Here is a 27,909-nt window from a genome sequence, read left to right as displayed (position 1 = left end):
ATTGGTAAAATAAAAAATAACACCTGTTGTTGGAAGGGTGTAAAAAAGGGATTTTTTATTCTCTGTTGGTGGGACTATAAATTAGTACACCTTTTTGAATGGCAATTTGGGAATACCTGTCAACATTTAACATTCACAAACTTCATCAATTCCGATTATTGGTGTATATCCTAGAGAAATATTCGCTTGTATGTAAAAAGAGGTTCACCAGTATTATCAATGTAGCATTCTTTGTCATGACAAAACACTATGAGCAACCTAAATATCCAAATATAGCAAAATGGGAAAATAAAGTAGTGGCATGATCTTACTGTGGCATTTTTCTTGAGCTCTTAAAAGTATGAGGAATCTATTACATACTAGAATCTATTATATACTAATATGGAAACATGTAAAATTTTTAAGTGAAAAAGTCAAGTTGCAGAACAAATTATACAGTATGGCTACCGGTATGTAGACCAAACACATACACACTCTTTATCGACACACACGTGTATCTGCATATATGTGTATATACACATATCCACATGTATCTCTATACATGCATGTATATATACCTATACATTTTTGTATGTATGCATGTTTAGGAGAAGTCTGAAAGGCTATACAACAAACATAACAATGGTACCTCTGAGGAGTGCCATTGGCAACTGTGGGTTAAAGTTTGGTGAACGGGGAGTTTTCATTTTTACTCTATGTACTTCTCTATTATATTATTTCATAATAATGTACCCTTTCTCCTTCCTATTTGTTTGACTAACTGATTGGCCTGTCTGCACTTGTCAGGGTCAGGAGTGTGACAAAGTGGGATTAATTCCCCAAGCCAGCTCAGCCCACATCAGTTGAGTTGGAAGCAGCTGCTGAGACAAGAACAAGGAGCACATGTATGAGGCGGTGGGTGGGCACTATGTGCAGGTGGCTGGGAGAGGCAGCCAAACAGGCCAATTCTAATTTACCAACAGTAACTATCACATGTCCTGTCTTGACCTTCTCCAGATTGCTTTGTTCTCGATTATCACACCGGGCTCTGAGAAAAATTCTGTGAGCAAGCAAGGCAGGGATGATGATAGGAAAGGAAGCAATCAAAACATGGGACAACAAGGAAAGTGTGTGTGTGTGTGTGTAGAGATTTTTTTTTCTTTTGTTTAAAAAGAAATGATGTATAAGGATATTCATTACAGCATTGTTTGAAGTGGTAACAGATTGGAAGTAGCCATGTCCATCAATAGGAAAACATGTGAACACATTATGATATATCCTTTATATGAACTGTTATTTATACAATTTTTAAAAGTATGAGTTAGAATTTTATTTACTGACCTTTGGGGGGATGTTCATGGTAAATTACTGAGAAAAACAGGTTGCAGAGTAATGTTAATGTGTAAACCTAGTTATTTAAAAATAGGAAACAAAAAGTTCTCCTAAATTAAAAATATATTTGTGCTTATGTTTTTTGGAGCATAGAAAAATCTGCTAACATTTCTTTTTGGGAGGGCTTGGAGGGGGATGGAAGGGCTCAGAGATTACTAATTTTGTTTTTTATCTAACTTTGTATTGCTTCATTGGTTTAGAGAACAAGGAAAATAAACTTGTATAAGTAAGAAATGAAGTTTCCTAAACAGTTTTTCATCTTAATTGATTTTTAAGATATGCTTTAAAGTTTTGTAGTGAGTTAATGAATTATGAAAGGAAAAATAGAGTTAACATGCAGATCTTCTCTTGGGTTCAGGGGAGGTATCCGGGTAGTGGAAAGAAAACCCAGGAGTAAGGGAATTAACTTTGTAGTTGTAGTTCTCAACTTTCTGATGTGTGAGCTTTAATTTAATAAGGTCATTTAGTGGAGAGGGTATAGCTCAGTGGTAGAGTGCGTGCTTAGCATGCATGAGGTCCTGGGTTCAGTCCCCAGTACCTGCACCAAAAAAATAATAATACTAAGTAAATAAGCCTAATTACCCCACCCTCCCAAAAAAAAGGGCTGGGCTTTTAAAAAAAGAAAAAAAATATGATCATTTAACAACTGTTAAACAAGGGCCCCAGTCTCCTCATCTCTAAAATGAAGAGCTTGTACCAGGAGACACTGATTTCTAAGGTCTTTTCTATCCCTAACGTTCCACAAGTGAGTGGGTCTACGTTCTAAAGTTGACCTACCTCTTGAGATTTTAGAACATTGTATCTCATTTATTTTTTATTTTTCCCTTCTTCTCTGTTGTATTTCATTTAATTTTAAATGCCTTTTAAAAAACATTTTAACAGTCTGAAATTAGAATGCATATTGTCATTCTTCGTTTTTTCCACATTTTTATTATCTCTGGAATTGTAGTATCTTTATCATTGATGATATAGGATAGGTCTACTTTTCAATGCCAGTTATTTTTTTCATTAACTGTGATTTGGCGCCTTCCTGGGCTTCCCTTGCTTCTAATCCCATCAGATTCACTGATATCACCTGGACGTTCTGGGTGGGGAGAAGTGGTTAGATATGTTATTTGAGTGTGCAAGGATTTTGTGCTTACTTAACTAGTAGGTGTCCTATATGTAGCTACTATTTGAAAAGTCAGGTAAATATATTTGTAGCCCTGAGACATCCAACTTAATGCTCTTGAATTTTGATTAGTTTCTATCTTAATTTTGCTTGGTGTTTGCCTTTTAAAGTATAACGTACACACAGAAAAGTTCATCAAGTATATAACTCCTGACTTTCCAGAGTGAACACACCTCATTACTATTGCTATATAAGAAATAGAGCATTAGCAGCATCTCATCAGGCTCTTTCCAGGCATTATCACCCTGCTGTTTTCTTTTTAAACACAGTGACTCATGGTTAGCTTGGGTGAGTCTGCTGGAAAGAGCTCAAGGTTTGGAGCCAGATTATCAGAGTTGCATTGTGGTCCTGTTGCTTTTTAAAAAAATTGTGTGACCCTTGGTGAGGTGCTTTTCTGAACTTCATTCCTCTGATAAAATGAAAACAATAATGTCTACCTTGTTGAGCTGTTGTGAGATCACGTGAAATACTTTGCAGATGGGAAACACTGTCAATGATGAAAAACTGTACATAAATGCTAGTTGTTTTTGGTGAGGAAGGTAGAATCCCGAGCAGGAAGATGATGCGAACCTTAAGTAAGGAGAGAAAATGAAGTTTGCCTGGTCCCAAAATTCATTTTCTTAACCACCTGTATTATCTCCTTTTTGTTGTTGTTGACATTGGTGTAGTCACTGGTTTCTGTTAAGTTCTCCTGAAATGGAAATAACATAGAGGACCTAGAAAGAATCCCCAAATATTTGGAATTTCTCTCGAAGTCTCTCACTTCTTTTAATGCTGGTGCTGTGTACGGCAGAAGCTTTGGCCGAAGATTAACCAATTACAATAGCAAATGAGTACACCACCCTTTACAGGCCTAATAGGCAAGCATGATCCTACCACAGACCCGTTCTGAGTATAGTCACACCATTAAAAATGTGACTCAAATCTGTATTTCTAGCCTTGAATCATATTTTTCACTAGTTACTAGATTTTCCTAATTATATATCTAGTACCTCATGTCTAAAACCAAACTCTCAACCTGCCTGCCATTGTAGCACGATGGTTTAGATTATGGACTTTGGAGTGAAACAGACTTGGCTTTGATTTTGTGTGTGTGTGTGTGGTCCTCAGCCTGTTTTTTTGGTGGTTGTTGTTTTTTAATAACTTAGTTTTATTTTATTTTTGGAGGGGGAGGTAATTTTTTTAGAGGGAGGTACTGGGGATTGAACCCAGGACCTCATGCATGCTAAGCATGTGCTCTACAACTTGAGCTATACTCTTCTCCTTTGTTCTGCTACTTGTTAGCCTAATGATGTTGGATAGGTTGTTCAGCATCTTGAAACTTCATCTATGAGTGAGGGTATTAATGGTACTTGCTTGACAGGGTTGATGGATTAGTGCTTAATGAATGATCTTAATATATTACTTTTGAAGTTCTTTTCTTGGTTTTTCGCACACGTGTTCATCTACTCATTCACTCAAGCTAGGAAGTTTAGAGGTGCTTCTAGAATTTTCCTTTTTTCATTCTTATAATTGATTTTCAGGGTCTGTCGTAAGTAATTCTCAAAGCTATTGCTTCCTCTTTATCATTACTGACTTACTTCAGGCATATATTACTACTTGCTTGGAACAAACAGTGGTTTTGCATTGGATTCTGCAAAGCTTACTAGAACTGCAGAATTGACTCAGGAACTAGGTGGAAGCAGAAGGGGGTTCCAAACATCCTTTACTTCAAACAGCCTACTTTTATCTGTATCCTTGGTTCTATGTAAAGATTATATCTGAAGAGGGTTCACTTTAAAAATGTGATTTGAAACCTTTCATGCATTCAATAAATACTTACCACATTCCTTCTATGTGCCAGATGCTGTGCTCAGTTCTAAGAACTGGTGGTGAGCACACAATATGTAATTTCATGGATCTTTTGGTAATAGGAAGAAGAAATTAATGAAACATAAAAAGGTGTAATTAGAGACTGTGAGTGCTGTGAAGGAAAGGAATATGGTGCTCTGCATAGTAGGAACTTGAGCTAGTCTAGGTGGCTGAGGAGAGATTTTATATGAGGAAATAGCATTTGAGCTAAGGTATGAAGGATAAGTTAGAATTAATTAGGTGAATACGTAGGAAGAGAAAGCTTTAGGTAGAAGGAAGAGCATGGACAACACTAGACCACATGCGGAAGTAGCTTTTTACTAATGAACTTTCAGCCTCTAATAGTAGCTGCATTTATCTCTGTACCAGGTATTGTTCTAAGCACTTAACACATATATCTTGCTAATTCCTTCTATTGACCCTGTAAGAAAGTACTATTCTTTTTACAGATGGGGAAACTGGGAGCACAGAGAGATTAAATAACAAGTTCAAGTTTGCAGAGCTAGTAAGCTATAGAGCCAGGATTTTGATTACGCTGTCTAACTCTAGATGCCATACTCTCAACCATTATGCTATATTGCCTTCCTCCTAGTTCTCATCATTGTAGCCTGTACTTCATGCAGACGGAAATATAGATCTGCTCTATGTTACTCCCCTTTACTCCGTTGCCTACAGGATATAATCTGAATTCCTTAGCGTGATATAAGTACCTCACAGTTTAATACTAGTCTCATCATTTGCTGCACCTTTCTACAACTGCATGCCATTGCTCAAATGTAATAAGCTCTGTCTTTGCACATGCTATTCTCCCTGCCTAGAATGCTCTTTTTTACTTCTCTTTTGGTGAAACCCTACTCATCCTACTCAGAGTTTAAGTACTCAGTTTAAATGTTAGTTCCTTGGTAAAACTTTTTTCATCATACCTTCCTGAGTTAATCAGTGCCGCACAGCTTCTCTAAAACAGTAACTTCTATGTTCCTGTTCTGAAGTCTTTTTACCAAAGCAAGAATCCTACAGGTCTTTTCTTCCCCTCCACCATTCCCATACTCCTACATCCTAAGAGCTTTGAGTCTACCTCTGTAATGCCTCTTAAATATAACTTTCTTTTTAGTTCCTACTGCCCTTGCCTGACAGCAGCAATTTTATCTCTGCCACAATTGCCTAACTCTGTCTGTCTCTGGACTCAGTGTTGTGTCAGACTTACCTTTTCTCAAAGCACACACAGTACACCATTCTCCTGCTCAGAACCTTTCAGCGCTTCGCACTGTTCTTCCACACCCCTCCCCACTCCTGCACTGCTCTTTAGTAAATCATTACTGGTCTCCACTAGACTTTCCAATGTTCTCTCACTTTCCTTTCCCAAGTCCATGTTCTTTGGGCTCATATTAAGGTAAGTTATAGGTATGTTTCTTTCTCCACAGGATTATAAGCCTGTCTAAATTCAGTTTCGAGTCCCCAGGACAGTATTTATAGGTGTTTGTTTCATGTTTATAGTTGAATGTCCTTGGTCAAATTTCATTAATACCAAGTAAAGAGTAACACATCTTATGCATTTTGGCGATAAAATAGGTTGGTTGGTTTGTTTTTTTAAATATATGAAGGATTTGGTCCTAAAGGGAAGGAATTTCAGTTTTGGGGAAAATTGCTTCTGAGGATTTTTGTACTTCTCAGTGATTTCAGATACATGGGTTGTTATTTTATCTACTGCTGTTCAAGTTACTCAGCATCTTTAAAAATGGAGAAGATGACTCCTGCCCTGCCATTTCACAAGCTGTAGCAGAAGCAGTTTGAACAATAAATTTTTAAGTGTTTTGTATGAATAAAAGGCTATACTAATGGGAAAGGTATAGGATGTAGCTGAGGTGGTCTAGAGAGAGCCATGGATTTGGAAGACTTGAGTTCTGGTACTGCAACCTTAGTGGTTGACTTTGAGGCAGGTGTTGTCTTCTTTCTGAGGCTTAGGTTCCTAGTCTATAAAATTGGAATAAACATGCTTATTTACCTTTTAGGGTTCTTTAGTGGGAATTAATTGAGATGTGAGATATAGCTTTTAAATCCTTGAAGTTGGTTCAAATGTTAGAGTTTTAAAATTTTTTTATTTATAATTTTTTATCATGGCCATGTTAAATACCATTCCCATTTTTTTTAACTTATTAGTAACATGTTGACAAGTTTGGTTTTTGAGTCAAGCTAGCATCCCATTCAGAAATCCAACTCCTACTAATATCTGTGTTTGTTCACTTCTGTCAGTGGTTAAAAGCATCCTGGGGTAGTAAAAAGAGAAGTAGATTTGGAACCAGAAAGACAGCAGTCTCAGTGTTTGCATGAAGTGGAGATATAGAAGACAGAGGGATAGGAAGAGGGGGGCGGGGAGAGACAACAGGGTTGGCGGGAGGGATAGAAGGGAGAAGAGAGAGGTGTCCTCTGAGTTTTGTGGCTACTTAAAGCCTATTTGAAACAAACCAGATCCTGGGTAGGGTCACTGTTCTCCAAGCTTATGTTGTGAAATCACAAGTTGTCTCAAATCTGCAGACCTTGCTCAGGCATACAAATAAGTGGTAGAATTTCTTTCAGACAGAAGATAGCAAATCTTCAGCAAACTTGTCACATATATTCCAGCATGGATCTAAGATGGGACTAGATGACCATTAAGGCCTCTTTCAACCTTGAGATTCTTTGATTTGTTGAGCAGGTACAGAAAGCTGCTTTTCTTTAGGATGTTTAAATCAGTGTAGTAATAAATTGCACTGTCTCTGTGGCTTTTATTTATGAAACCTTGTAAATGCCAATCACCTTTCATTGTACCCCATGCAAAGTCAGTACTACCAGTTTCCAAGGACCTCTTTCTTTCATCAGGATTAATGACACACCCACGTGTACCTCTCTTTGGGTGTGGGTCCCAGTAGGGTGACAAAGTTCCTGTTCCTAGAGAATTTGCTATTCTGGGGGGAAGGAGGCCCTAACCGGTGAAGTTTTGACCTTGTTCTGAGGAAATTAGTTTCATTTCAAGATTTTTGTTGTTGGGAATGGTGTCCTGGAGAAAGAATCATGGGAATTTTTAGAGATAATTTAGATATGATCTAACCCTCACCTGAGACCCAAGCTAGGGCAAGTGACTTGCTTAAAGCCACAAATATAGTAGGTGGCCAATGCAGAATTTACCTACAGGGGCCTCCAACACCAAATCTAGTGTGTTTTCTATCATTGACAAGGCCGTTTCCAGGAGTTGCACATCTTTACATTAAAACTGTTCTTTTTACCTTTTTCATCATCAGTTCTGTATTTGTGAGCAAACACTGTGCTAGAGATATTGCCTGTAGGGACAGAACCATTTGCTCCTCTGTGACAGTGAAACAGGGTGAACAGGTTCTTAGGTATTTTGTAGAAAGACCTTCTTGAGGGAGAACTGAATAGGGCCTCTTGGATGTCATAATGAATCCTCTCAGGGTTTTGATATGCCCTCTACATTTCTCCCCAGAAAGCTCAGGCTTACAAACACTGCCTCATTACTCAGCCACTCTCCTCTAGAGAGGGAGAATAAGGCTTGGTAAATAAGCTCCAGGTCAGGGTTCTGAAACATTAGTCCTTCACACCAACCAATAATGTTTCCTCCACCCTTCTTTCTCCATGGCTTCTTACCTTTGGGATATGTCCAACATCCCTTCTAGTAGAAGATTCTTCTATGCTTGCTGCTTCGGGGGAGTTTTGGTCCCTTAGTGTTTGTAAAGCTCTTGCCTCTTCAGAAAAAAAAAATCTTTTGTGGTTACTTTTGAAATTAGAACTGTTTGTTTTGATTAAAAAGTTGATTTTTTTGAGGAGGTAAAGGTATAAAGGCTTCTTTGAGCCACCGAGAATGTACTACCATTTATTCATTCATTCAGTGTTTATTCAGGAGCAGTAGAGAATAGTGCAGAGACCAGATAGACAACTGACTACTTATGTGACTAAGTCACTTAATGCCTAAGCCTCACATTTTCTCATCTTTAAAGTGGAAATAAAACCTACTCTATAGATTGTTCTAAGGATTAGGTAAAATGACCATTAAGAGAATGGTCTCTGGGCTCAAACTGAGCTCAGATTCTGCCTCCAACACTTACTCTGTGTGACCTTAGGCAAGTTATGTAATCTTTCTAATTCTCAGTTTCCTTTTCTGTGAAATAGGGATAATCACAGTATTTTGGGTTATTGTGTCACTGGGTTATTGTAAGGATTAAGCAAAAATAAAGCTCAAAAAATATTTAGCATACTGCCTGGCATATACGAAGTGCTCAGTAAAATGTTAGCTATTAATTACAACAGTAACAGCAGCAACAATAATGATAGTCTTTAGGTATTTATTGTGCTAGGATAGCAAGTGGCAGAGGAAAGACTAGAAAGCATTGCATATAGGGTAGTGGATCTATAAACATTTTTTCTGCCAACTTTCCTGGTGGGAGGGCCTGTAGGAACTGAGAGAGGCTCTCATTGGGCCCTAGCCTACAGCTTCCTACAGTAAAAACTTCCCTTCCAGGCTGGAAGGCTGAGGTAGAGGCCCAGAGGGACTTTAGAAGATAGTGAGACCAGTCCAGCAGGGTGGAGGATTTGGGTAAGGGCATAAATGATTCTGAAAGGTAAAACTGGGGCCAGGTCATAGAGGGCCTTGAATGCTAGGCAAATTATTTGTATTAAGAGCTACTCATTCCTGAGCCATTTCTAGGAATCTTTTCCCTCCTGTCTTCTGTTTAAACTTGTAAAAATGGTAATACACTTTAAAAATTATAGCATTTACATTTTAAATAATAAACACCTACACATCTACCGCCCAGCTCTAGATGTAATATTACCAGACCCTTTGAAACACCCGGTGCACTCTGCACCCATCACCAACCCCCTCCAACCTCTATCTGAAGGCTGTTCTGAATTTTGTGTTAGTCATGTGTTGTTTTCTTACCCTCCTTCATTTCTCTTTCTCTGTCTCTTTTTAAAATGGTTTACTCTTACCCACTCTTTTGGGGACAATGAGCAGGGGCCGTGGAATCTAGCAGGAGCCATGTGGCCTGCCTACCGCCTGACTAGGCTGGGAGGAGGGGTGGGGAAGTTCTGCCGGTTGGCTGCCACGGGAGGGAGGGGAGTGGTGGCACTGTGGTTGGGGAGGGAGAAGCTGGGGAAACTGGCTGGGCTCCTCTGACTGTCTTGAAGAGCAGGCCCAGAAGCTTGGCAACTTTGGCAGAGGTTCCAGAGGAGAGTTCAGCACCTCTGAGGCTCACAGCTGGAAGCTGTTATCTTGAGTTTAGAGCCAAGGGATGGTGGGGGGAGCACCTCTTGTATTCTTTTGAGACACAGTATCAATTCTTTAATGTACTAGAGAGCTTCAGGGCTGACACAGTGTCAAGTTGTGGCCAGGGTGATTTTAGCTGGTCTGCCTCCTATTTTCACCTCATACATTTTCTGGAGTGTTGATTGTGCCAATCATTAAAGTATGTTTGCCACTTTGTTTTTCTGTAAGAGCTTTTCTTTTTGCTTTCCTTTACTTTCCTGGTGAATCTTTGAATACCAGTAGAGATTGCTCACCACGGACTGCAATATACGGTGGGATTAGGATACAGGGCCTGCCTAGGAGAAGAAGCCGGGCCATGGGAGGTCTCTGCAGCAATGGACCTTGGTCTGGCCCCTTCTACAGCACCCCTGCCACTCACCACAGTCATTCTCTGGTGGCCAGAAGGTTGAATGTGGAAGCCTTCCAACCAGATGTAGTTCAGTGGAACAGATTGAAGGAATCCTAGTGTGCTAGGTACTATGCGGGATCATAGAGAAATAGAATTGGTTATGCCCTTGAAGAATTTACATTTTAGATGTGAAAACAAGACTTCTGTGCATATACAGTTAAGGCAGTACCAGTGCCAAATGTAGACACATTTTTCTATTCACCAATGTAATACATGGTTATTAAAAATAAACTCAAACATTAAAAGAAACATATAGTGTAGAAAGACCACTCCCCTCTATAATCTAACTCCTCCCCAAGATAACCACTGTTAATACTTGAGGAGTTAAAATTTGAGCTGACCTTAAGGTAAAAGCTGTAGAGGCAGACTGATGGAAGGAAAGCAAATATCCTGAGGATCTAATATCCTCCAAGGAAGAGCACGCCACTAACTCCCCTGAGAAATGGTGAGCCAACTTCTGCTTGGACACCTTGGTGACAAGGGGCCAAAATGCCTAAGTAGGAATTAACCTTTGTTAAGCACCACTTTGTGCCTTATGTGCTAGTCAGTGTGTTGAGCACCTTATAGATGTTATTGAATCCTCATCACAATCTTATAAGATAGGTACCTGTATCCTTGTTTTACAGACAGGAATACTGAGATTCAGTGGTTACGCAGAGCAGCAAGTGATGTAAAGGTCCAATGATTTTGGGCAAATTATTTTATCTCTGTGGCTCAGTTTCCTCATCTGTAAAGATGAGTGATAACAGTACCTACTTTACTAAGGGAGTTTTTCAGATTAATGAGTTAATAAACGGTAGGCCAGCAGAGCAGTGCCTGGCACATAGTATGCACTCAGTAAGCATTAGCTGCTATTTATCACACCTTGTTTTCCCTCTTATTCTAACATGATCCATATCATCTCTGCACTTATTTTAATTCTATATATGGCCTCTCTGTCTTCCCAGCTATACCTCACACTTTCTTCTTCATTCTTCTCTCTGCTTCCAGTCATTCCCTTGTCTTCATCCTGTCTCCACAATGTCCTCATTCCTCTTCTTTCCTTTCTCTCTAACCTTACCCTTCATGTGTCCTCATCACCTGTCTCCTGTCTGTTGTGACAGCCTTCTGACCTGCCTTCCTGCTGCTAGTCTCATTCATTTATATACCAAAATAATTTCATAAGGTACACTTCTCATCGTATCTTTCTGCTAAAAACAATAGCATATCTCTGCTAAAAACAAGCAACAAAAGAAACGTTCAAATTTTTATTTGATTTCTTGAAGTTCAAGATTCTCTAACGTTTACCCCAACGTCCCCTTCAAGTCTGTTCCTCCTCTACTTTCACACCTTCCCTCTACTTTCCCTTCTTCGTTACTCTTCTCTCCTTTTCCATGTGGACAAGTTCTACCTATGTGTTTTAAGATTAAATTAAAATATCACTTTGTTTTCTTAATCCTTCCCTATTCTCAACTAGTTAAAAATGTTATATCTTTTTGTGAGAGCACATACTGTCTTGAGATATAATTTGGAGTCATTTCTTGTCTCCTGTGGGATTATAACCTACTTCAGTGTAGATGCTGGGTTTAATTCATCTCTGTATACTCTCTCTAATGTCCTACAGCAGTACCTTGCATGTACTAAGTGCTTAATAAATGTTTGTGGTGTAAGTGAAAGTCGGTGAGGGGCTTCCTGATTACTGATGGGTTTCTGTTGTGGTATTGGTGAGGGTCACTACTTAGCAGGTGGAAACCCTGTGGTTTGGTTTTCTGAGAGGCAGACATCTTTTCTTTTCGGACATGGAGGCTCTGCCGAGCCTGTAGGCTCTGCTGATGGGTCCCAGTGCCTGTGTCTGTTCAGGGACTTCAGCCTGTGCCTGCCGCACCAAGTCCTGTGCCCTGGCCCCTCAGCCCCTCCCCACAAATGCTCAGCGGAACAGGGGATTAGGTTCTGGCAGCACAGCTGGGATTTTGGCGGCCATTCCACAGTCGACAATAGCGCGCAGCCACCCGGACAGGACCGCGCAGGCCCGCGCTCCGGGGCCGCAGTCAGCCCCGGCTCCTTGTTTGGGTGGCCGAGGGGGAGGAGCGGGCGCAGCGCAGCGGCCTGGCCTAGCCACGCAGAAGGTACGGCTGGAGAGATTCCCTCGGGGAATGGGCTTGGGGGCGGCCATGTCCCAGGGCAGGCGGCGCCCGCGCAAGGAGGCCGGCGCTTTGTGTGCGGCGCTTGTGAGTGCTTACAGACGCGGCCCGCCCTGGAGCCGGCAGGAAGCTGTCCCCGTTTAAAAGGGCCTGCGTCTTGCTGGCTCTCCAAAGCCTCTATTACGGGGTCTTCCTTTTTTGCCCTGCTCGCCGCCAGGCAGGGCAGATCTAATCATCAAGGCACCCCGTGGCCTTCCCTTCCGCTGCTGGCCAGAGATGGACAAGCTGTCACTGCTGTCTTAAAAGAGAGAAGGGGGAGTGTCCGAGGGATATCAGGTTTGTCAGGCAGGCCGCTGTGAGATGTGTTTTGTGTGTTTATGCCACAGTTTGCTTTGGCTCTTGCCACTGTTGCAGTTCAGTATTTTTGTCTGCCTGCTCCTGCCCCCCTTGCGTCCCTCCTAGTCTCTTGTTTTCGGGCCAAGCCTTTGCAGCAGCCCTTCCTCTCCAGTGCTCCAGTGCCCCCTCCTTCCTTGCCCCCGACTGCCACCCCTCCCCCCTTGCTGAAGGGTCCCTGCTTTGCCTATGCTCCCAGATCGCGGAAGCTTGCTGTGCCTTTAAAGAAAGCAGACTCCTGGCTGTGACGCACTTCTGGCTGTCAGCCAGGAAGATCGCTCCTGCCAGGCTGACTGAGAAGAAAACCAACAACTTTTCTTTTGTGTGTGGGGTTACTTTCCACTAGCCCCCTCTCCCTCCTCTCCTTTCAAGATTTAAATGCTAATGGCGGATTAAAACCTGTAGATACGTGTGGCTTTGGGAGTCTGGTAAGGCCCCCCCTGCACTGAGACTTTTCCTCCCTCACTGTTTCTCTGGGTTTTTGTTCAAACATGGACGAGGGGGTGCGGTGGACTCTCCCCCCCACCTCCCTTTCCTGCGCCATCCTTGAAGGGGAGGGAGAGGAGAGGGAAAGCAAGTAAACACTCAGAAACAGGCGCTAGGAGCAGAGCTTGCCAACATCCGGGAGTTGGCGCCTTTCAGAGCAAAGGGTTGCTTTCTTTCCCCCTAGCGTAGATGTCAGCGTGTTTTTGTTCAGAGGGGGAGAGCGTGTGTGCCTGCACGTTGCGCTGTAGACAGCTCAGGAGAGCGTCTCCATTCCCAAGTGAGGCCTGGGTGTGTATGCAGTGGTGGGGAGTAAAAAAGGTTCATTTTTTCAGCTGATAGGGAACTGGGTGTGTGAATACAGCAGTGGGGGCAGGTGCTGATGAACTGCTAGAGTGGACTTGAGTGTGTGTGTGTGCAGTGTGTGGCTGCAGGCCCCAGGTCTGGTTCATGATTGCAACCCTTTTGCCCACATCCTTCTGATCTAGACACTACAGAACATGGGGGGAAGGGCAAGTAGTAGTAAGCTACCTTTAAGAAACCAGGGAAATCTTGGTTTCCCTTGCAGTCTTTCCCTTGTTCCTCACCAGGGCTCCGGGCCAAATTCTAGGCTACACAGAGGGGGTGGTCTGTGTAAAGAGGGGGTAGGCCTGAGTCCACAGTGAGCCCCTTAGGGGTCCCAGGGAATACACCCAGCAAGCTGGTTTGCCCCGACCCGCAGGGGTACAGAGAAACCCCTTTGGACTTGGGCAAGACAGCCTGCTCAGGACTCCCCAGGAATTGAGAAGAATTGTGTTTTTCCCTCATTGGCTTCTCTTAGAGCTGCTGGTTTTGGGGCCTTCTGCCTCCTCTGAGCCAGGGGATATACTAGCAAGATATTTCCTATTCTGTTCTTTATGATGAGGCCTTTGCTGGGCCGCTCTGGGGGTGACCTACCAGATGGGGTCTAGGTACTTGCTTGCCTGTGCCTCCTGACCTATCAGAGGATGAGGAACACCCTCAAGATCAGGGTGTTCACTGTTTGGACGTGGGGACTCTCTCACTGGTGGGGTGTATTATCTCTTCTAGAAAGGCTTATGTAGCTTGGAATTCTTATGGCTACAGGCAGACAGGCTGTCAGGGTAAGCGGTAAATCTTGCCATTGAGCATGGGTACACAGTTGGGACAGCTATTTCCCTTATGAGCTGTGAGACTGTGGGCCTTGGGAATCATGGAGTAGAGAGGGGTCAGGTCTTGGGGCAGGACCCTTTGAAGAGGGAGTTTGTGTGGGCTTTGAGCCCTGAAATTCTGGGACTGTGAGCTAGCACCTAAAAGACTGACAGTCCAGCAGAGGTCAGGGCCCGTGAGCTGAGTGATCAGTATAGTTCTGTAGCTGTCTGGGACCAAAGGTCACTTTGGTGTTATCTTGGAGCAGGGCCGGTGTTCAGGAGGACAGTAAGTGGCTAAGAGGTGGTCTCAAAAGGAGCTGGCACCCAGACTAGGGGATGGGGTAAGGAGAACAGTGCTGCCACGACTCAGACCTTCTGGCCTTTGGCCTATCGCTTGGTCAGTGTTTAAAACTGAAGCTTTTCCAGAATAGACCCCAGAGCTCAGCAACCTGACCCTCCAGTCTTGGTCCTTGCATCTGAGCAGGTGGTTTTCATTAGCTTCAGTCCTGGTAGGAAACCAGGGCTAGGTTTTAACTCTTTAAGACCCAGAGAGGGTGCAGGCCCAGTGATGGTGTATCTCTTGAGTGTCACTTTCCTTGTCCTGATATATCTTCTCTGGAAACATAAAGGGGCTACTATAAATGTGGGAATTGGTCCTGATGTGAAGGAGTTGCATTATGTCCGTTTTGAAATGTAAAAAGGATGCAAGGCCTTTAGTTTATAAGGCAGCTTCTTCTGTGTCTTGGTTCCTTCTTTAGCCCAGAGAAAAAATGAAGGTGCTTTATCAGCTCTGTAAAGCTTCTGTTTTGGGTTCTGGGTTCACTTCTTTTCAAAGAAACAGGTAGATAGGAACTCTGAAGGTGTCCACAGAGGAGCCTGCATTTTGAAATTTTGTTTGTTGGGGGTTTGGGGGTCTGGAGAGTGGGGTGGGGGGTGTTGCCTGATCGAGTTGGGGTGGATATTAGCAGATCCTTCTGTGAAATGGTTCTAGGCTACAATCGCGGGGATCTGTTTTTCCATCACCATCACCCAGTCTTCTGGGTGGGGCCTGCCTCAGATTTCAGGGGGAGGGTGGGGAGGATGGTGCTCTGGCTGGGAGCCCTCGGGTTTCCAGCCAAGGCTTGCTTAAAGCTGTAGTCCCAGTGCTGAGGACTAACTAGCTGTGCCACTGGCTTGTCATTCATTGAAGAGTGAATGGCTGGGTTGTCCTAAAGGCTTTCACCCCAGTGTCCTGTCTCTGAGAAAGTGCTCCTTTATGGGCTTTGAGCTGATAAGGTTTTCCTTCATGTTGAGTATTGGATTCTGCCTGTTCCTATGCCTGGGGAGCACAGAAGAAGGCATTTGGCCTTGACACCAATTTTCCTGAGCAGTGGAACTAGTTTTAGACAGGCTCCCCTGGGAGGAGATGAGGGTTTTATGTTTTGCCTCTGAGATGAAGGGAAGAGGTTGGTTAAACCTCAGGTCATTTTTAGCAACACAGCTGTGGAATCTCTCAGAGGGAGCAAGATTTGCCTCCGGTTGCAAATAAAATTTCTGACTAAAGTTTTGGTTCTCACCAAAAGGACAGCAAGTCTAGAGGCAGCAGTGGGGATAAAAAGAAGGTGATCTGGGCTTCATTTCCCTTGTTCCTGAATAGCTCAGACCTTTTTTTTTTCTTTCTTTAAAGAAGTCACAGTAAAGCATTTGGACATTGCCACCTTCACTACAAGTACCAAGCGTGGTCCTTCTAACTTTAGGTTGTCCAAACTTTAGGTTTTGCAGTGCAGTAGTTGAGGCCCATCTGCCTTCATCCTGTCTTCATCTTACCTAGGAAGCTAGGTAGTCAGTGCCCATAGATAGGCCATGTTGGGTGACTATCATCTAAGACTGAGGAACACTTGGGTCCCTTAGATTCTCTCTTTCCTGAGAACTCCTTTAACCACTTCACTTGCTTTTGCGAAAGCCTAGGTGAATTGGCTCATTTCCAAGGCTGTGACGTTGGTATGATAGGTGGAATCGCATTGGGTTTTGCAGGGTCAAGAAGCAATTATAATTAGCATTTAGCTACATTTAGCATTTAATTATTTTCTTCTATTATTTACTGCTTCTTGTATGTTTAATTTTACTCCTCACCCTATTGTAAGCCCCTCAAAGGCAGAGACTTTGTCATTGTCTCCCATTTCCCACATAGCTTCCAGCACAGGATGGACCTATGTAAGGACTAAGAAAATAACTTTTTTGGTTGGTTGATAAGCAGAGTACACTTGCATAGGAAGGCTTAAGAGATGATAGGGAATGGATTATCAGATTTATTTATCTCTTTCCCCTACTAGACAGTGAGCACCTTATGGACAAGAATGATGTCTTTCTTATACCCAGCACTTTGTATACAGAAAGTGCTTAGCAAATATTGGTTCCACAGAACCCACACCTTGGAGATGCTGATGTGTGGGGAGAGTTATAGGTGATGTGGCTCTTGTTCCTCCTTCTAGAGTCACGACAGACTGAGTACACCTATGGCAGGAGGAGGAGAGCAGGGGCTGATTGCTCTCATGAAGATTTGTGGGAATTATGGGGGCTGCTTGGAGGTGTTACAGAATATTTAGTCACCAGGTCTCTAGTCTCTTGGGCAGGTTGGCAGGCAAATGGGTGATTCCCACTGGGAAGGGAAATTGGGAGAAAGACTACCAGGACAAGTACCTAATGTCTCATTAAATATCCTGTGGGACCTCTGCCAGAATTGAATTTGGTTTCATCCGGGCCCTCATTTGAACCATATCTTTGACATTTCTTTGGGGGATATAAAAATCCAGAATGTGAAGAGGTTTCCCCCAGAACTTGGTTACTGTTAATTGGGTAGAGTTTGGGTACCTGCAGAGAGAGCCAGAAGTCAACCTTTTTGCTTCAAAACAGTGATCATTTATTGAATACCTCCCGTATCCCAGGGACTGTGCTATTTGCTTTATCTTGAAGCATCGCAGTAACCCAGAGAGGTTTTTGTGGATCCCATTTTACAAATGAGGAAACTGAGTCTAAAAGAAGTTACGTTACTTGTCCAAGGTCACAAGACCATGGTGACATGGAATCAGCATTCAGACCTAGATATGTCTGAAAAACCATGTTTGTACCATGTTTTAAGGACACCATGTCCCAAAGAGCAGGATTGAAGGCCAACTTTGAATGTTGTATATTCTGTGGGACAAAAAGATTGTATGTATAGCTTGTGCGCATTGAATTAAATGCAGGATTCTTTGCTGTCAGCTGACATGGTTAAGTTTTAGAGTAATTTTGATGTGTACTCTGAGATCTCTAAAAACTCCCATCATGCCCTGGTGGATTAAGTGCTGAGTAAAGAGTGATTTATTTAAAAGTGTTCAGAGCCGGTAAATGGAACCATTTCCCTCTCTTCCTTCATCATGGATATCTGATACAATTAACTGTTCTTCTCTTGGGTTCCAGGTGCATTGGGGTGACTTTCTGCTTTTACCAAGATGACGCTCCATGCCACCCGGGTGGCTGCACTCCTGTCTTGGGTGAGTGGTCTTCCTCTCCTTTGTCTGCCATCCTTCTCCAGAAAAGTTTTCCTGGGGCCAGGGCTATGTAGAGTCTTCTCTCCAGATAGACAAGGGAAATTCAGTTTTCCTTTGCCTTTTCTCTGAGTTTTTAACTTTTATGATTTCTGCTGATATTGTTGCTGACAAGTGGTCCATGACTCAACTTGTGTAGTTTAGAAAAGGCTTCTCTGATGTATATATTCCCTTTTAGTCATGGGAAGGGTGGCTGTAGAACAGCATGGAAACCCATCTTCATTTGCTCCTTGTGCATTTTTCTGAAATCGAGTTGACACTGAATTTCACTGACGTGTAAGGACTTTAGTCTTGAAAGGCCTTTAATCTCAGGGCAAGGTTCTCCTTGCTTTCTTTACTGTCTTTCTGTCAGCTTCCATTGACCTCCTGGTGCCTTCTTGATCACTTCACCAAAATCCTTCTGCTAGGTCTTTTCATGTACTTCTGCCTAAGACTATGGCCAATGAAAAAATAATACTGAGCATTGGGAACTTAAAGCTACAGAGAAACAGAAGAGGCCACAGATGGTGATGGTGACATGACATGCATGAGCCTTAAGTTCAGATAACTCTGCTTAGAATCACTGCTCTGATGTGTCTGTGTGACCCAAGACAAGTTACTTAGCCTCTTAGCACATCATTTTAAAAATGGAGATAATAATAATAAAAGTAATAGTAATGCCTCATGGAGTTATTATAAGGATAATGAGATAATGTGTGTAAAAAACACTTAACTATAGAAATATTGCCTGGGCGTGCTATTTGGCACAGGGTATTTTGTAGTCACCCTGACTACTAATCAGTTAGGGCCAGTTAAAGAGCCAACTTAAAAATTATGGACTATTTTAAGGAAAATTTTTAATTTCCAAGTAGGGTGGATTTAATAAGACATTGTCTTTAATCACTTTCAAATCTTTAGTCAGGAATACGTGTTTAATGTACAAAATGTGTATTCTTAGTCTTCAGTTTCTGAAATAGATGCAAATTTTAGTTGTATAGTTTAAAATGGGTATATTTATATTTTATACTTACATTTCAGTGTTTCTGGGTTAGAAACATTATCTTGTCCCTATCCTCCTCTCAGTCCCAAGAAAAGGCTGGTTGGGGTATATCTGTATGTCTGGTTCACTGAATTAACTGAGTATTAGGGGACCTTTTAACCACATTGTTTTATCAGTTTATTATTTTGGTCCTAGACTTGTTTTTATAGTGACTACTACCTTTACAGAGAAGAACACATACAAGACTAGTTTTATTTAACAGCAGATACTTATATACTTTTCTCAAAAATCACAATGAACATGCATTAGTATATTAAGATATAGTTGCATATAATTTATTTGCATATAATTTTTCAGTTTAAACAAGTTAGGCAGCTAAAATGGATTTTATGACACTAACTACATGAAATGATGCTTGTTATGTTAGTGAGAAGAGTGGCATAGAGCACACACAAGCATACGCACGTGATAATCACAGCTGTGATTTTTAAAAAATAACCTAGGAAGAAAGACTAGAAGGAAGTAAAATGAAAATGCTAAAAGTGCATGTGTTGAAAATACTGGAAAAAATGTTTTTCCCCCCCAGATTTTCAGTAATTTATTTTATAATGTAAAAATAAATGTATATTTCATTTAACTTAAAATCTGGGTTGAAATTATTCTGTATCCAGTAATCATAGTGAACAAATTGTTACAGAGAATGGGGAACTTTAAGATTCAACAACCTTAAATGACCCTGAAAACCTTACAGGCAGCTCCTGGGTTCTTGAGTGAGCTCAGCCTTCACTCACATTTTATACCCTGACAAGAGATGAAAGAGCTTCTCCAGTTCCTCAACTTTCAAATGATTTCTCTTTTGAGAGCAAAATAATGCACAGGAAGAAAATACATTTTTATTTTCATGAAAGAAACAGTTGCTGGATTATTACTTAACTGGTATGAGATGAATCTAGATTCCTTAGGTAACTTTAAATCAGCTAGCTGGTATGATTTTTTTCTGTTTTTTGAGGGGTAATTAGGTTTATTTATTCATTTATTATTATTTTAATGGAGGTACTAGAGCTTGAACCCAGGACTTCACGCATGCTAAACATGCACTCTACCACTGAGCTTATACCCTTCTCCTGGTATTTTTTTTTTTTTTTCAATCTTGTTAGTGAACAAGCATTCACAGTCCTTGAATGTTTTACCTAGATTGCAGGTATTAAAAGAAAATGATTTTGGGATGCTTAAGTCTTGGCAGTCTCTTCATTTTCAGCAGGTAGAGAAGGACCTTGGCCTGGAATATTCAGAATCTTCCTAGAGAATTCTCACTGGTCTTTTCTAATAAGATTTAGTCCCCCCCCAAAGATGATATAAATTATTATCTTTAAGACTCCAATGAAAGGTCATATTTTATATTCCACTCTTTTTAAAAATTTTATCTTTTTATTTACTTGTTTTTGTTAGGGGAGAGGTAATTAGGTTTATTTATTTAATTATTATCTTTTTTTTTTAATGGAGGGATTGGGTATTGAACCCAGGACCTCGTGCATGCTAGGCACGAACTCTACCACTGAGCTGTAACCCCCCTATAGTCCACTCTTTAAAAACTTTTTTACTTTCAACCTATTTTAATTTAGATTTATCTAGAAAGTATTCTTAATATAAAAGTATTTAATGGAAGTAAATACTATAGTTTCCGTAGCTGAATCACTGATTTTTTTTTAATCCTTTTGTCCTCCAGAGCAGGCAGCTAATTTAACTACTAAGAAGTAGAAATTTTGCTAGATCTACTTCATTATTTTAATTTTATTAACCATAATAGTGCTTTGCATTTAGTACTTTTATTTTTTTAACGTGTTCTTGCATCCACAGTCCCACTTGAACACACACTGATCCCTTAAGGTAGATAAGGTGGGGATTCCATCCATTTGACAAGTGAGAAGATAGGTATAGAAAGAAAGTTGGTAACAAAGGTTCTTGGCAAGTTAGTGGAGGAGCTGGACTCTGAATCCTTGTCTGGGAGCCCCGAGCCCAGTTCCTTTGAAAGAGCACATTTAAGGGGAAGAGATAAATTAGGGGTATGAGATTAACAGATACAAACTACTATATATAAAATAGATAAGCAACAAGGATTTACTGTATGGCAGAGGGAGTTATACCCATTATAACTGTAAAAACCTATAATGGAATATAATTTTCAAAAATACTGAACCACTGTGCTGTACACTTGAAACTAACACACCATTGTACATTAACTATACTTTAATTAAAAAATAAAGAAGCACACTTATAAGCGATAGAATCTACTCATTTGCACATAACCACTATTCTGAGGTTTTTTTAAAATACCTTGTAAAGTAGAATATCTCTGTCTTCCCTCTGTCCTGCATATGGGATTGACTTAGCAAACCTTTCCTTCCTAATAAGGTAATACAAAGGTAAACTTCCACCCAGGCTTCTGAACTTGGTACCTTTGGAACTCATGAGGTTTTCCTCTAGAAGGCAGCCATAGATGCTTGTTGAATAACCTATGTATCTGATTCATTTGCATGTGACTGCTGGTGAACTTTCTAGTGGTAAAGACTGATTTAGATGAATGCCTGTCTGAAGGCAAAAAAAGGGAACGTACGATTGAATCAGAATTGATAAGTTTTTCTTTGGGGTTCCTAGCTCTTTTTTCCCTTCCTCCCTCCTTTTTTCTTTATTATTTTGTTCCGCCATTATTTCTCCCTGCCTTAGCCAAAGTTTTATGTCTGGAAAGAATTTTAAAATGCATTAATAACAAGATTTTATATCTGGGTGGGAGTGTATAAAATACGTGTAATATTTAAGCTAAATTTTGAATCAATATTTCAAAATTCAAAAGATATAAAAAGGGCTATAATGTGAAAGTTTGAGCCACAAAGGTTTACAGTGTAAATATTCAAGAGATACAAACGGCTGTAAAATATAAAAAGCCTTTCTTTTTCCCACCTCTGACTCCCAGCCATCAAATTCTTCTCTCTAGAGGCAATGGTGGTATGAGTTTCTTCTACAAACTATCAGTATATCCTAGAACAATTTTATGCCTAATTATGTTTAAGGTATATCCCAAGTGCTGGAACATCCTAGGAGAATTTAAGGTCTTATTTAGTTGAAGCCAAAGGAAGGACTCTTATGGCAGCATTCAGGTGGCTGTCAGTGGATGTTTGGGTGCAGCAGCATTCCTTTGCTGGAATTAATAGTCCTAGAATCACCTGTTTCTTCATTCCATTAGCTACAGCTGTAGGCACTCGCAAGCAGAATTGTCAATATCTAGGGAAAGGAGTGACACACAGTGCTTCTTGTACCTACGCTGGGTTCACCAGGCTTTTCCTTTTGTGTCACAGGTGAACAGTCTGCGTGTGGCTGACCCAGTGCAGGCTGTGCTTCAGCTCCAGGACTGCAGTGTCTTCATCAAGATCATTGACAGCATGTGAGTTTGTAACACATTCCTCTTCAGCCTCTCAGTGAAGCTGCATGCCGGGGTGGGGACTGCGTTTACTCCCTTTCCTTGCAGACAACTATGACCAGAAAACACAGGCGCGATTGGGATATCGTAAGCCAGGGTGGGACCCAGAGGCAAGAACTCATCCTTCAGTCACTGTGTGTCTCTACGGGGGAGGTTTCACTCTTGTCTCATCCTAAGGCTTCCTCACTCTTGTGCCTTCAAGTCTCCATGCTCTCACAGTATTCTGGGAGCCTGCTCTGGGGCTCTGACCTATCCTTATTCCAGGGTATTCCTGTACATGTGATCTCGGCAACCTTTCTCCATCCTGCTTTCATCGTGGTGCTCCAGAGCTGTTGGACCTCAGTGACTCTTTGCTGTTAGGAGGTTGAAATTAAAACTGTTTAGCTGTGGTATTCAAGAGCTTTCATCAGGGGCCCATCTCCTCCTACCAGTATTACTTCCTACTCATTTCTACCTCCATACCCCACTCCTTTTTTTTTTATCCCATAGAACTGCCTAAATTCTGACTTTTGTTAATTGCATCATCATGATACTGCTTAACTTGTTCTTCTTTTTCCCCCCATTGCCTGTAAACTGGTGATTAAATCTAAACTTAATTAGCCTAAGATTTTTTTCAAGAATACTTCATAGGTGGAGTTATGCACCACCTATAAATCAACATTCTGCAAACCCTGATGAAAGTAATAGATCTAGACAATTAACATCAATGCCCAGTACAACATTAGGCAGGCAATACCTAACCTACAGTTTAATTTTAACATCATTAAAATAGAGGCAGCTAGGTGAGACAGCCTCAAGTTGTAACATACAGTAGGGTGCAGCATGCTTTTTTTGGACTTAAGAATTGATCAAGGAGCTTTTGCTTTTAAGGAGACAAATTTCCTTGGCCTGATGACAAGAGCAGTAGATGTGTCCAGGGGTAATGATCTATGTTCTTGGTTTAACTACTGTAGTTTTATAACCTGGTGGGAAATTTTCAAAGGGAGGGTCAGAAATTCAAGATGCCCATTTTCCAAGTTGTTTTCTAAGGTGCTTCCTGAGCTGCTGAGGTGCTGAGTAGAAGAGAGAGGCGAAGGGGCGGGGAGGGAGAGAGAGAGAGAGAGAGAGAGAGAGAGAGAGTGAGTGTGTGTGTGTGTGTGTGTGTGTGTGTGTGTGTGTGTGTGTGTGTGTGTTGTAGGGAGGGGCTGTTGAAATGCCAGGTTAACCTTGATCTCCATCTCAGATCCAGGACAATGCAGACCAACTTCCTTTGGGAAAAACAGACGTTCTTGGTGAATGTGTTCTGGCTGTTTAATTTCTGATGCTCCTACTATTGCTAACCGAAATCAGGTGCCTGGTTTTCAGGGAAAAGCAGTGGAGGATGGCAGCGTTTGTGGCAGATAGAAGCTGTGGGAATTGAACAAGAGCTTGTTCTTTGGCCATTTGGCCTTCTGAGAAAATCAATTAGAGTTGACCTCTCTGACAAGTTTCCCTTTCTGCTTTTCTGAGTGTGAATAGCCTGAAGGAAAAAGGGTATCCCATCTCTTTGATATCTCTGAGACTTGCATAGCAAATTTAGCGGAGGCATTTTCCCAGAAAACTTAAAGCCCTGACATTTGTCTTACTGACACTGACCTCTGCTCTTCCCAGTAAAAAGCATCCTTCACCTGTCTGTCCGTCCATGTGTACTCAGCAACTTGGCATCTGCTATATTCCTAGCTTTCAGCTCACACAGTGGTCAGTTATAAATGATGCACTTGTATCCATGAGTGTTGTAGGAATTTCTACAGGAGGAGATGAGGGGAGACGTAATTAGCAGTGGTTCTAGATGGCTTCCTGCCAGAGAATGAGACTTGAATGCAGTCTTAAAGGATGGGCTGAATTTCTCCAAGACCAACATTTTCCAAAGCATGTTCCATGCAACTGTACGTATCCCAGGGATTTGGTGGGAAAAGAGAGGTTTTGTGGTCCACTAGGTTTAGGAAATAATGCATGTTATATCATCATCTTTAGAAAATGTTTGATTTAACCCAATATTTCTGAAACATTTAACCCAAGAGCTCTGTTTATTTTTATCTAATGGAATACATTTAGGTAAATCACTACTCTATGCTGAGGCAAGATGTCACAACATTACAGATTCGGTGAAGGGGGCGGTAGGGAATACGGCTATTTCAGGAATTTGTGAGGAGGTGAGCATCTCTCAAAGACTTTTTAAGTGTCCCTAATCACAGACCAGCTACTCAGACTGCTTCTTGTCAGGGGGTTCACTTGGAAGAAGCCTTTGTAATCATGTGGGAGATGGAAGAAGCTAGTCTCGTGGTCTGGCTTGGATGCTTCTTGTGCTTTGCAGGATATCTGGCAATGAAGGGTTCTAGAAAGTTAATTGAAACTCAGAGATTTGGGTTCTGAGGAACAGGAGGCCTTTTAATCAGTATCTTCAGCCGTAGCCGAGACAGAGAAGTCAGCTTTCTGAAAATGAAACTGCACTTAGGCTGAGCAGTCAGGGCCCAGGGGCTTGGGCTGTGTGAGAGCTCCCCCTGCTGCCTCCCTGCCCTCATTGCTCTCCGCACTTTGCTTGCCTTTCCACTTAAACAAGCACGGCAAAAGCCACGCACAAATTAAGAGATTGTTCTTTGGCCTGGCCTCTTGGAGGCTTTAGCCACCTCAGCCTTCAGCCTAGTATATGTTGAACTTTTCCCTGTTACTTCAGAGCCTGTTCCCTCCTGTTCTTTCAGTTCTTGGATCTGTTTTTCCCTTTCCATAGTCCTCTCTCACTCATTAGCCATGTTCCCAGGCATCCTGACCTTGTTACACTTGACCCATTCCAGACTTTCCACCTTAGCTGCCCATTCATCTGTGCTGCCTCCATCTCCTCTGGGGAGAGCTTTTTGATACTCACAAATGGGTTGGCAGAGTGCCACCTTTTCCAGGAGGACCTCATGCCTCAAGTCCTCACCCACCATACAGTTTCTTCTGGGCACATGGTTTCTCAGTATCCTCTCCCCTGCTTTCAGCATCTGGTCTGGTTCTCTCCCTGATACAGCACAGACCAAACCTGAAGGGATGGGAAGGTGGTATGTAATGCAGTAGCAAGGAGGGAAGGATTGCTAAATACTCTGGTCCTAATATTTGCTCTTTTCTAGCCACGGTACTGATGAGGCGCAGCAATTGCTACAGCATCCGGTGCCAGAGAGACTGGAATTTGTGTGCAGTTTTCTGCAGAGTAAGCACCTTTCTTATCTAGATGGGAAGGAGCTGCTTCCTCAGCTCCTGGGATTTGGGCGTCTAGAAGAACCAGGTCACAGATGTCTGGAGGAGCAAAGGCTCGAGGCTGCCCACTCTGTACCACACAAATGAGTACAACTGGGACAGCGTCCCTGGGTCTGGTGATGCCTGCACCATTCAGGGACGTGCATCCCTTCAGTCCCAGAGCCCATCTCTGAGATCCAGGTAGAGCCACAGAGTTGGTTTTGGGGACTTATCACCTTGGGCTCCTGTTCTCCCCACTGCAAGAAGACAGAAGGATCCATGTTACCCTCTTCCCCTTGCAAGAAAAATATTTTCCCTAGATAACATTGAACTAATTGCTTAGGTGATAGGTGATTGAGATCTTGGCCCTTCTACTCATTGCTTGTGTGACCTTTCTGGATATAGGTTCCCTGTCTGGAAGATGAAGATGATGATAATTACTTTTAAGGTTGATGGGTAGAGTAAATAAGAACACATGCAAAGCCTCCGGCACAGTGCCTGTCAGTTCTCCCTTGTACAGCTGTGGACACAGTCCTCATCTTTGACATGGGAACTATCTACCATCTCCACGTCAGGAGAATTATAAGAAAAGGCAACAATGGAGTTAGGTAAAGCAAGGGGTTAGTAATTGAGCCCAGCCACTCAGGCGGCATAAGAACCAGGTGTCCCCAGCCCTAGACTGACTCAGCTGCAGGCAGGCTTCCTTTGTGGACCTCAGTTGGAATGAGACTCTAGGGTGACCTGAAATCTCTGGTGCTGAGTGGGAGTTGGTACATGGGTGGGTGAGTGCAACGTCATGCTCCAGAGCTGCTGTGAATTCCCAGCTTTTTTTCTGCTTGAACTATTCCTGTAGTCCTTGGACTGACCCAGGATAGAACTAACTTCAGGTAGAACCGTGTATGTCATAGGAGAGAGGATGTAGGAATAAGGAGCCCTGTATCTCCTAGCCCCACCAGAGACCACTGTTCTGCTCCTCTGACTCTGTAGGATGGTCCTCAGAAAGTTCGCGCTGTTTTTTACACTATTGTCATTACAGAAAACCGAAAACATCCCTCTTCTCCAGAATGCCTGGTGTCAGTGCAGAAGGTGATGGAGGGGTCAGAGCTGGAACTGGCCAAGGTACTTGGGGAATACCAGACTGGTGGGAGTTGGAGGTGGTCCTGGAGGGGCCTGCAGGGCCTTCTCTTAACCCAGAAGAAGTGGTAGGTGCTTTATTTCGGGGACTTGTGGCAGTTAGAGGTAGGAACAGGCAGCCACCTGGCTCAAGCACTGACTGATTCAGCCAAGGATACTGGGAGCCCATCCTTACGACACAGAGGTTTATTAGACCATTACTGTGGCTTTGATAGAGACCTGGCGGGAATCAGACCTCACCCAGCTGTTGTCATATTTTTCTTCTTAGTTCAGTCCACTTCATTCCCTCTTCTGCTTCTGTTGCTGGCCTGTAGAGGATGCCTTAAGCTTCATACCCAGGGTTCCATGAGTCCAGGAATTTAGTTGTGCAGGAATTCTGGCACCCAGCTTTTTGCGCAGTGTGCACTGAGTTCTCAATCAAGTGTTTCCTGGTGCGCATAAGGGCAGTGGTCTGGGGCTGCTGAATTCTAGGAGCTTTGGAAGGGTCTCTGAATGGCTCAGAGTCCCTAGAGCAGGGCAGGGGCTGGGGGCTGAGAAGAGAGACAGCCCCCCTTGGTGACTGCATCCTGTTTGGCTGCTAGATGACCATGCTGCTCTTATACCACTCCTCCATGAGCTCCAGAAGTCCCAGGGACTGGGAACAGTTTGAATACAAGATTCAGGTAAGCTTTTCTGTCTCCACCCCACCCAGCAGGCTGAGCCTGTGCTTTACCTCACCTCATTTGTTTTTCTTTAAACAACATATATTGTTCTTTTAAAAAATTATGTTACAGCAGTTATAGCCATTCACTATAGAAGGTCTGGAAAATATTGGAAAGCAGAAAGAAGGAAAGAACAGTTGCCAATAATCTCATTCTCAGCAATAACTGCTAACTTTTAAAAGACATACTTCGAAGTCCTTTTTGGGTGTATGTATTTAACTGTATCTGTAACTGAACTGTGTTTGGATAATACATAGAAATTGTTCTTTTTCATAAATGTGTTCTGGTATATGTGTGTGTTTTACACAAACTGTCACTCTATTTGTTCCTCCTTTCGTCTAGTGGGAAGGATTAGTGAGAATGTCTTTGTCCAGCATGGCAATCTAGCTCAGAGTGATTACCTCCTCTCCCCTCCTCTGCATGCTCCCTAAGTGAAGAGGAGTTGGTGCATCTGCTTCATTATAAAGGGAATTGACCTGGTTTCCAGGAACTACCTGCCATATGGGTCCTGATGTTGTCATTGCTTCCTGCATGAGCAGCTGTCCTTTATTTCCCAGAGCAGAAGCAGCTGGGATGCCAGA

At 42.3% G+C, this 27,909-nt stretch overlaps 1 protein-coding gene across 10 annotated transcripts in view; it reads left to right on the top strand.

The window, feature by feature from the left end:
* The window catches only part of NUMA1 (nuclear mitotic apparatus protein 1), a 63,643-nt gene that overhangs the window by 17,473 nt on the left and 18,261 nt on the right, over nt 1–27,909 (top strand). For 3 of the 10 annotated variants that reach the window (XM_031460237.2, XM_031460232.2, XM_031460227.2), the window contains exons 1-6: nt 12,874–13,039; nt 17,681–17,754; nt 22,141–22,226; nt 25,388–25,467; nt 26,530–26,612; nt 27,209–27,289. In XM_031460237.2, the coding sequence (XP_031316097.2) occupies nt 17,713–17,754; nt 22,141–22,226; nt 25,388–25,467; nt 26,530–26,612; nt 27,209–27,289 (372 nt within the window). In that variant the 5' untranslated portion in view covers nt 12,874–13,039; nt 17,681–17,712. Of the gene's footprint in view, nt 1–11,898; nt 12,204–12,318; nt 12,555–12,872; nt 13,040–17,680; nt 17,755–22,140; nt 22,227–25,387; nt 25,468–26,529; nt 26,613–27,208; nt 27,290–27,909 lie in introns of those variants that run through there. The other 7 variants (XM_031460235.2, XM_031460234.2, XM_031460231.2 and 4 more) reach the window with 5 other exon arrangements.

This window comes from Camelus dromedarius, chromosome 12 (assembly GCF_036321535.1).
Source record: "Camelus dromedarius isolate mCamDro1 chromosome 12, mCamDro1.pat, whole genome shotgun sequence".
Lineage (NCBI taxonomy): Eukaryota > Metazoa > Chordata > Mammalia > Artiodactyla > Camelidae > Camelus > Camelus dromedarius.
This window is presented reverse-complemented; position numbering and strand designations above follow the sequence as displayed.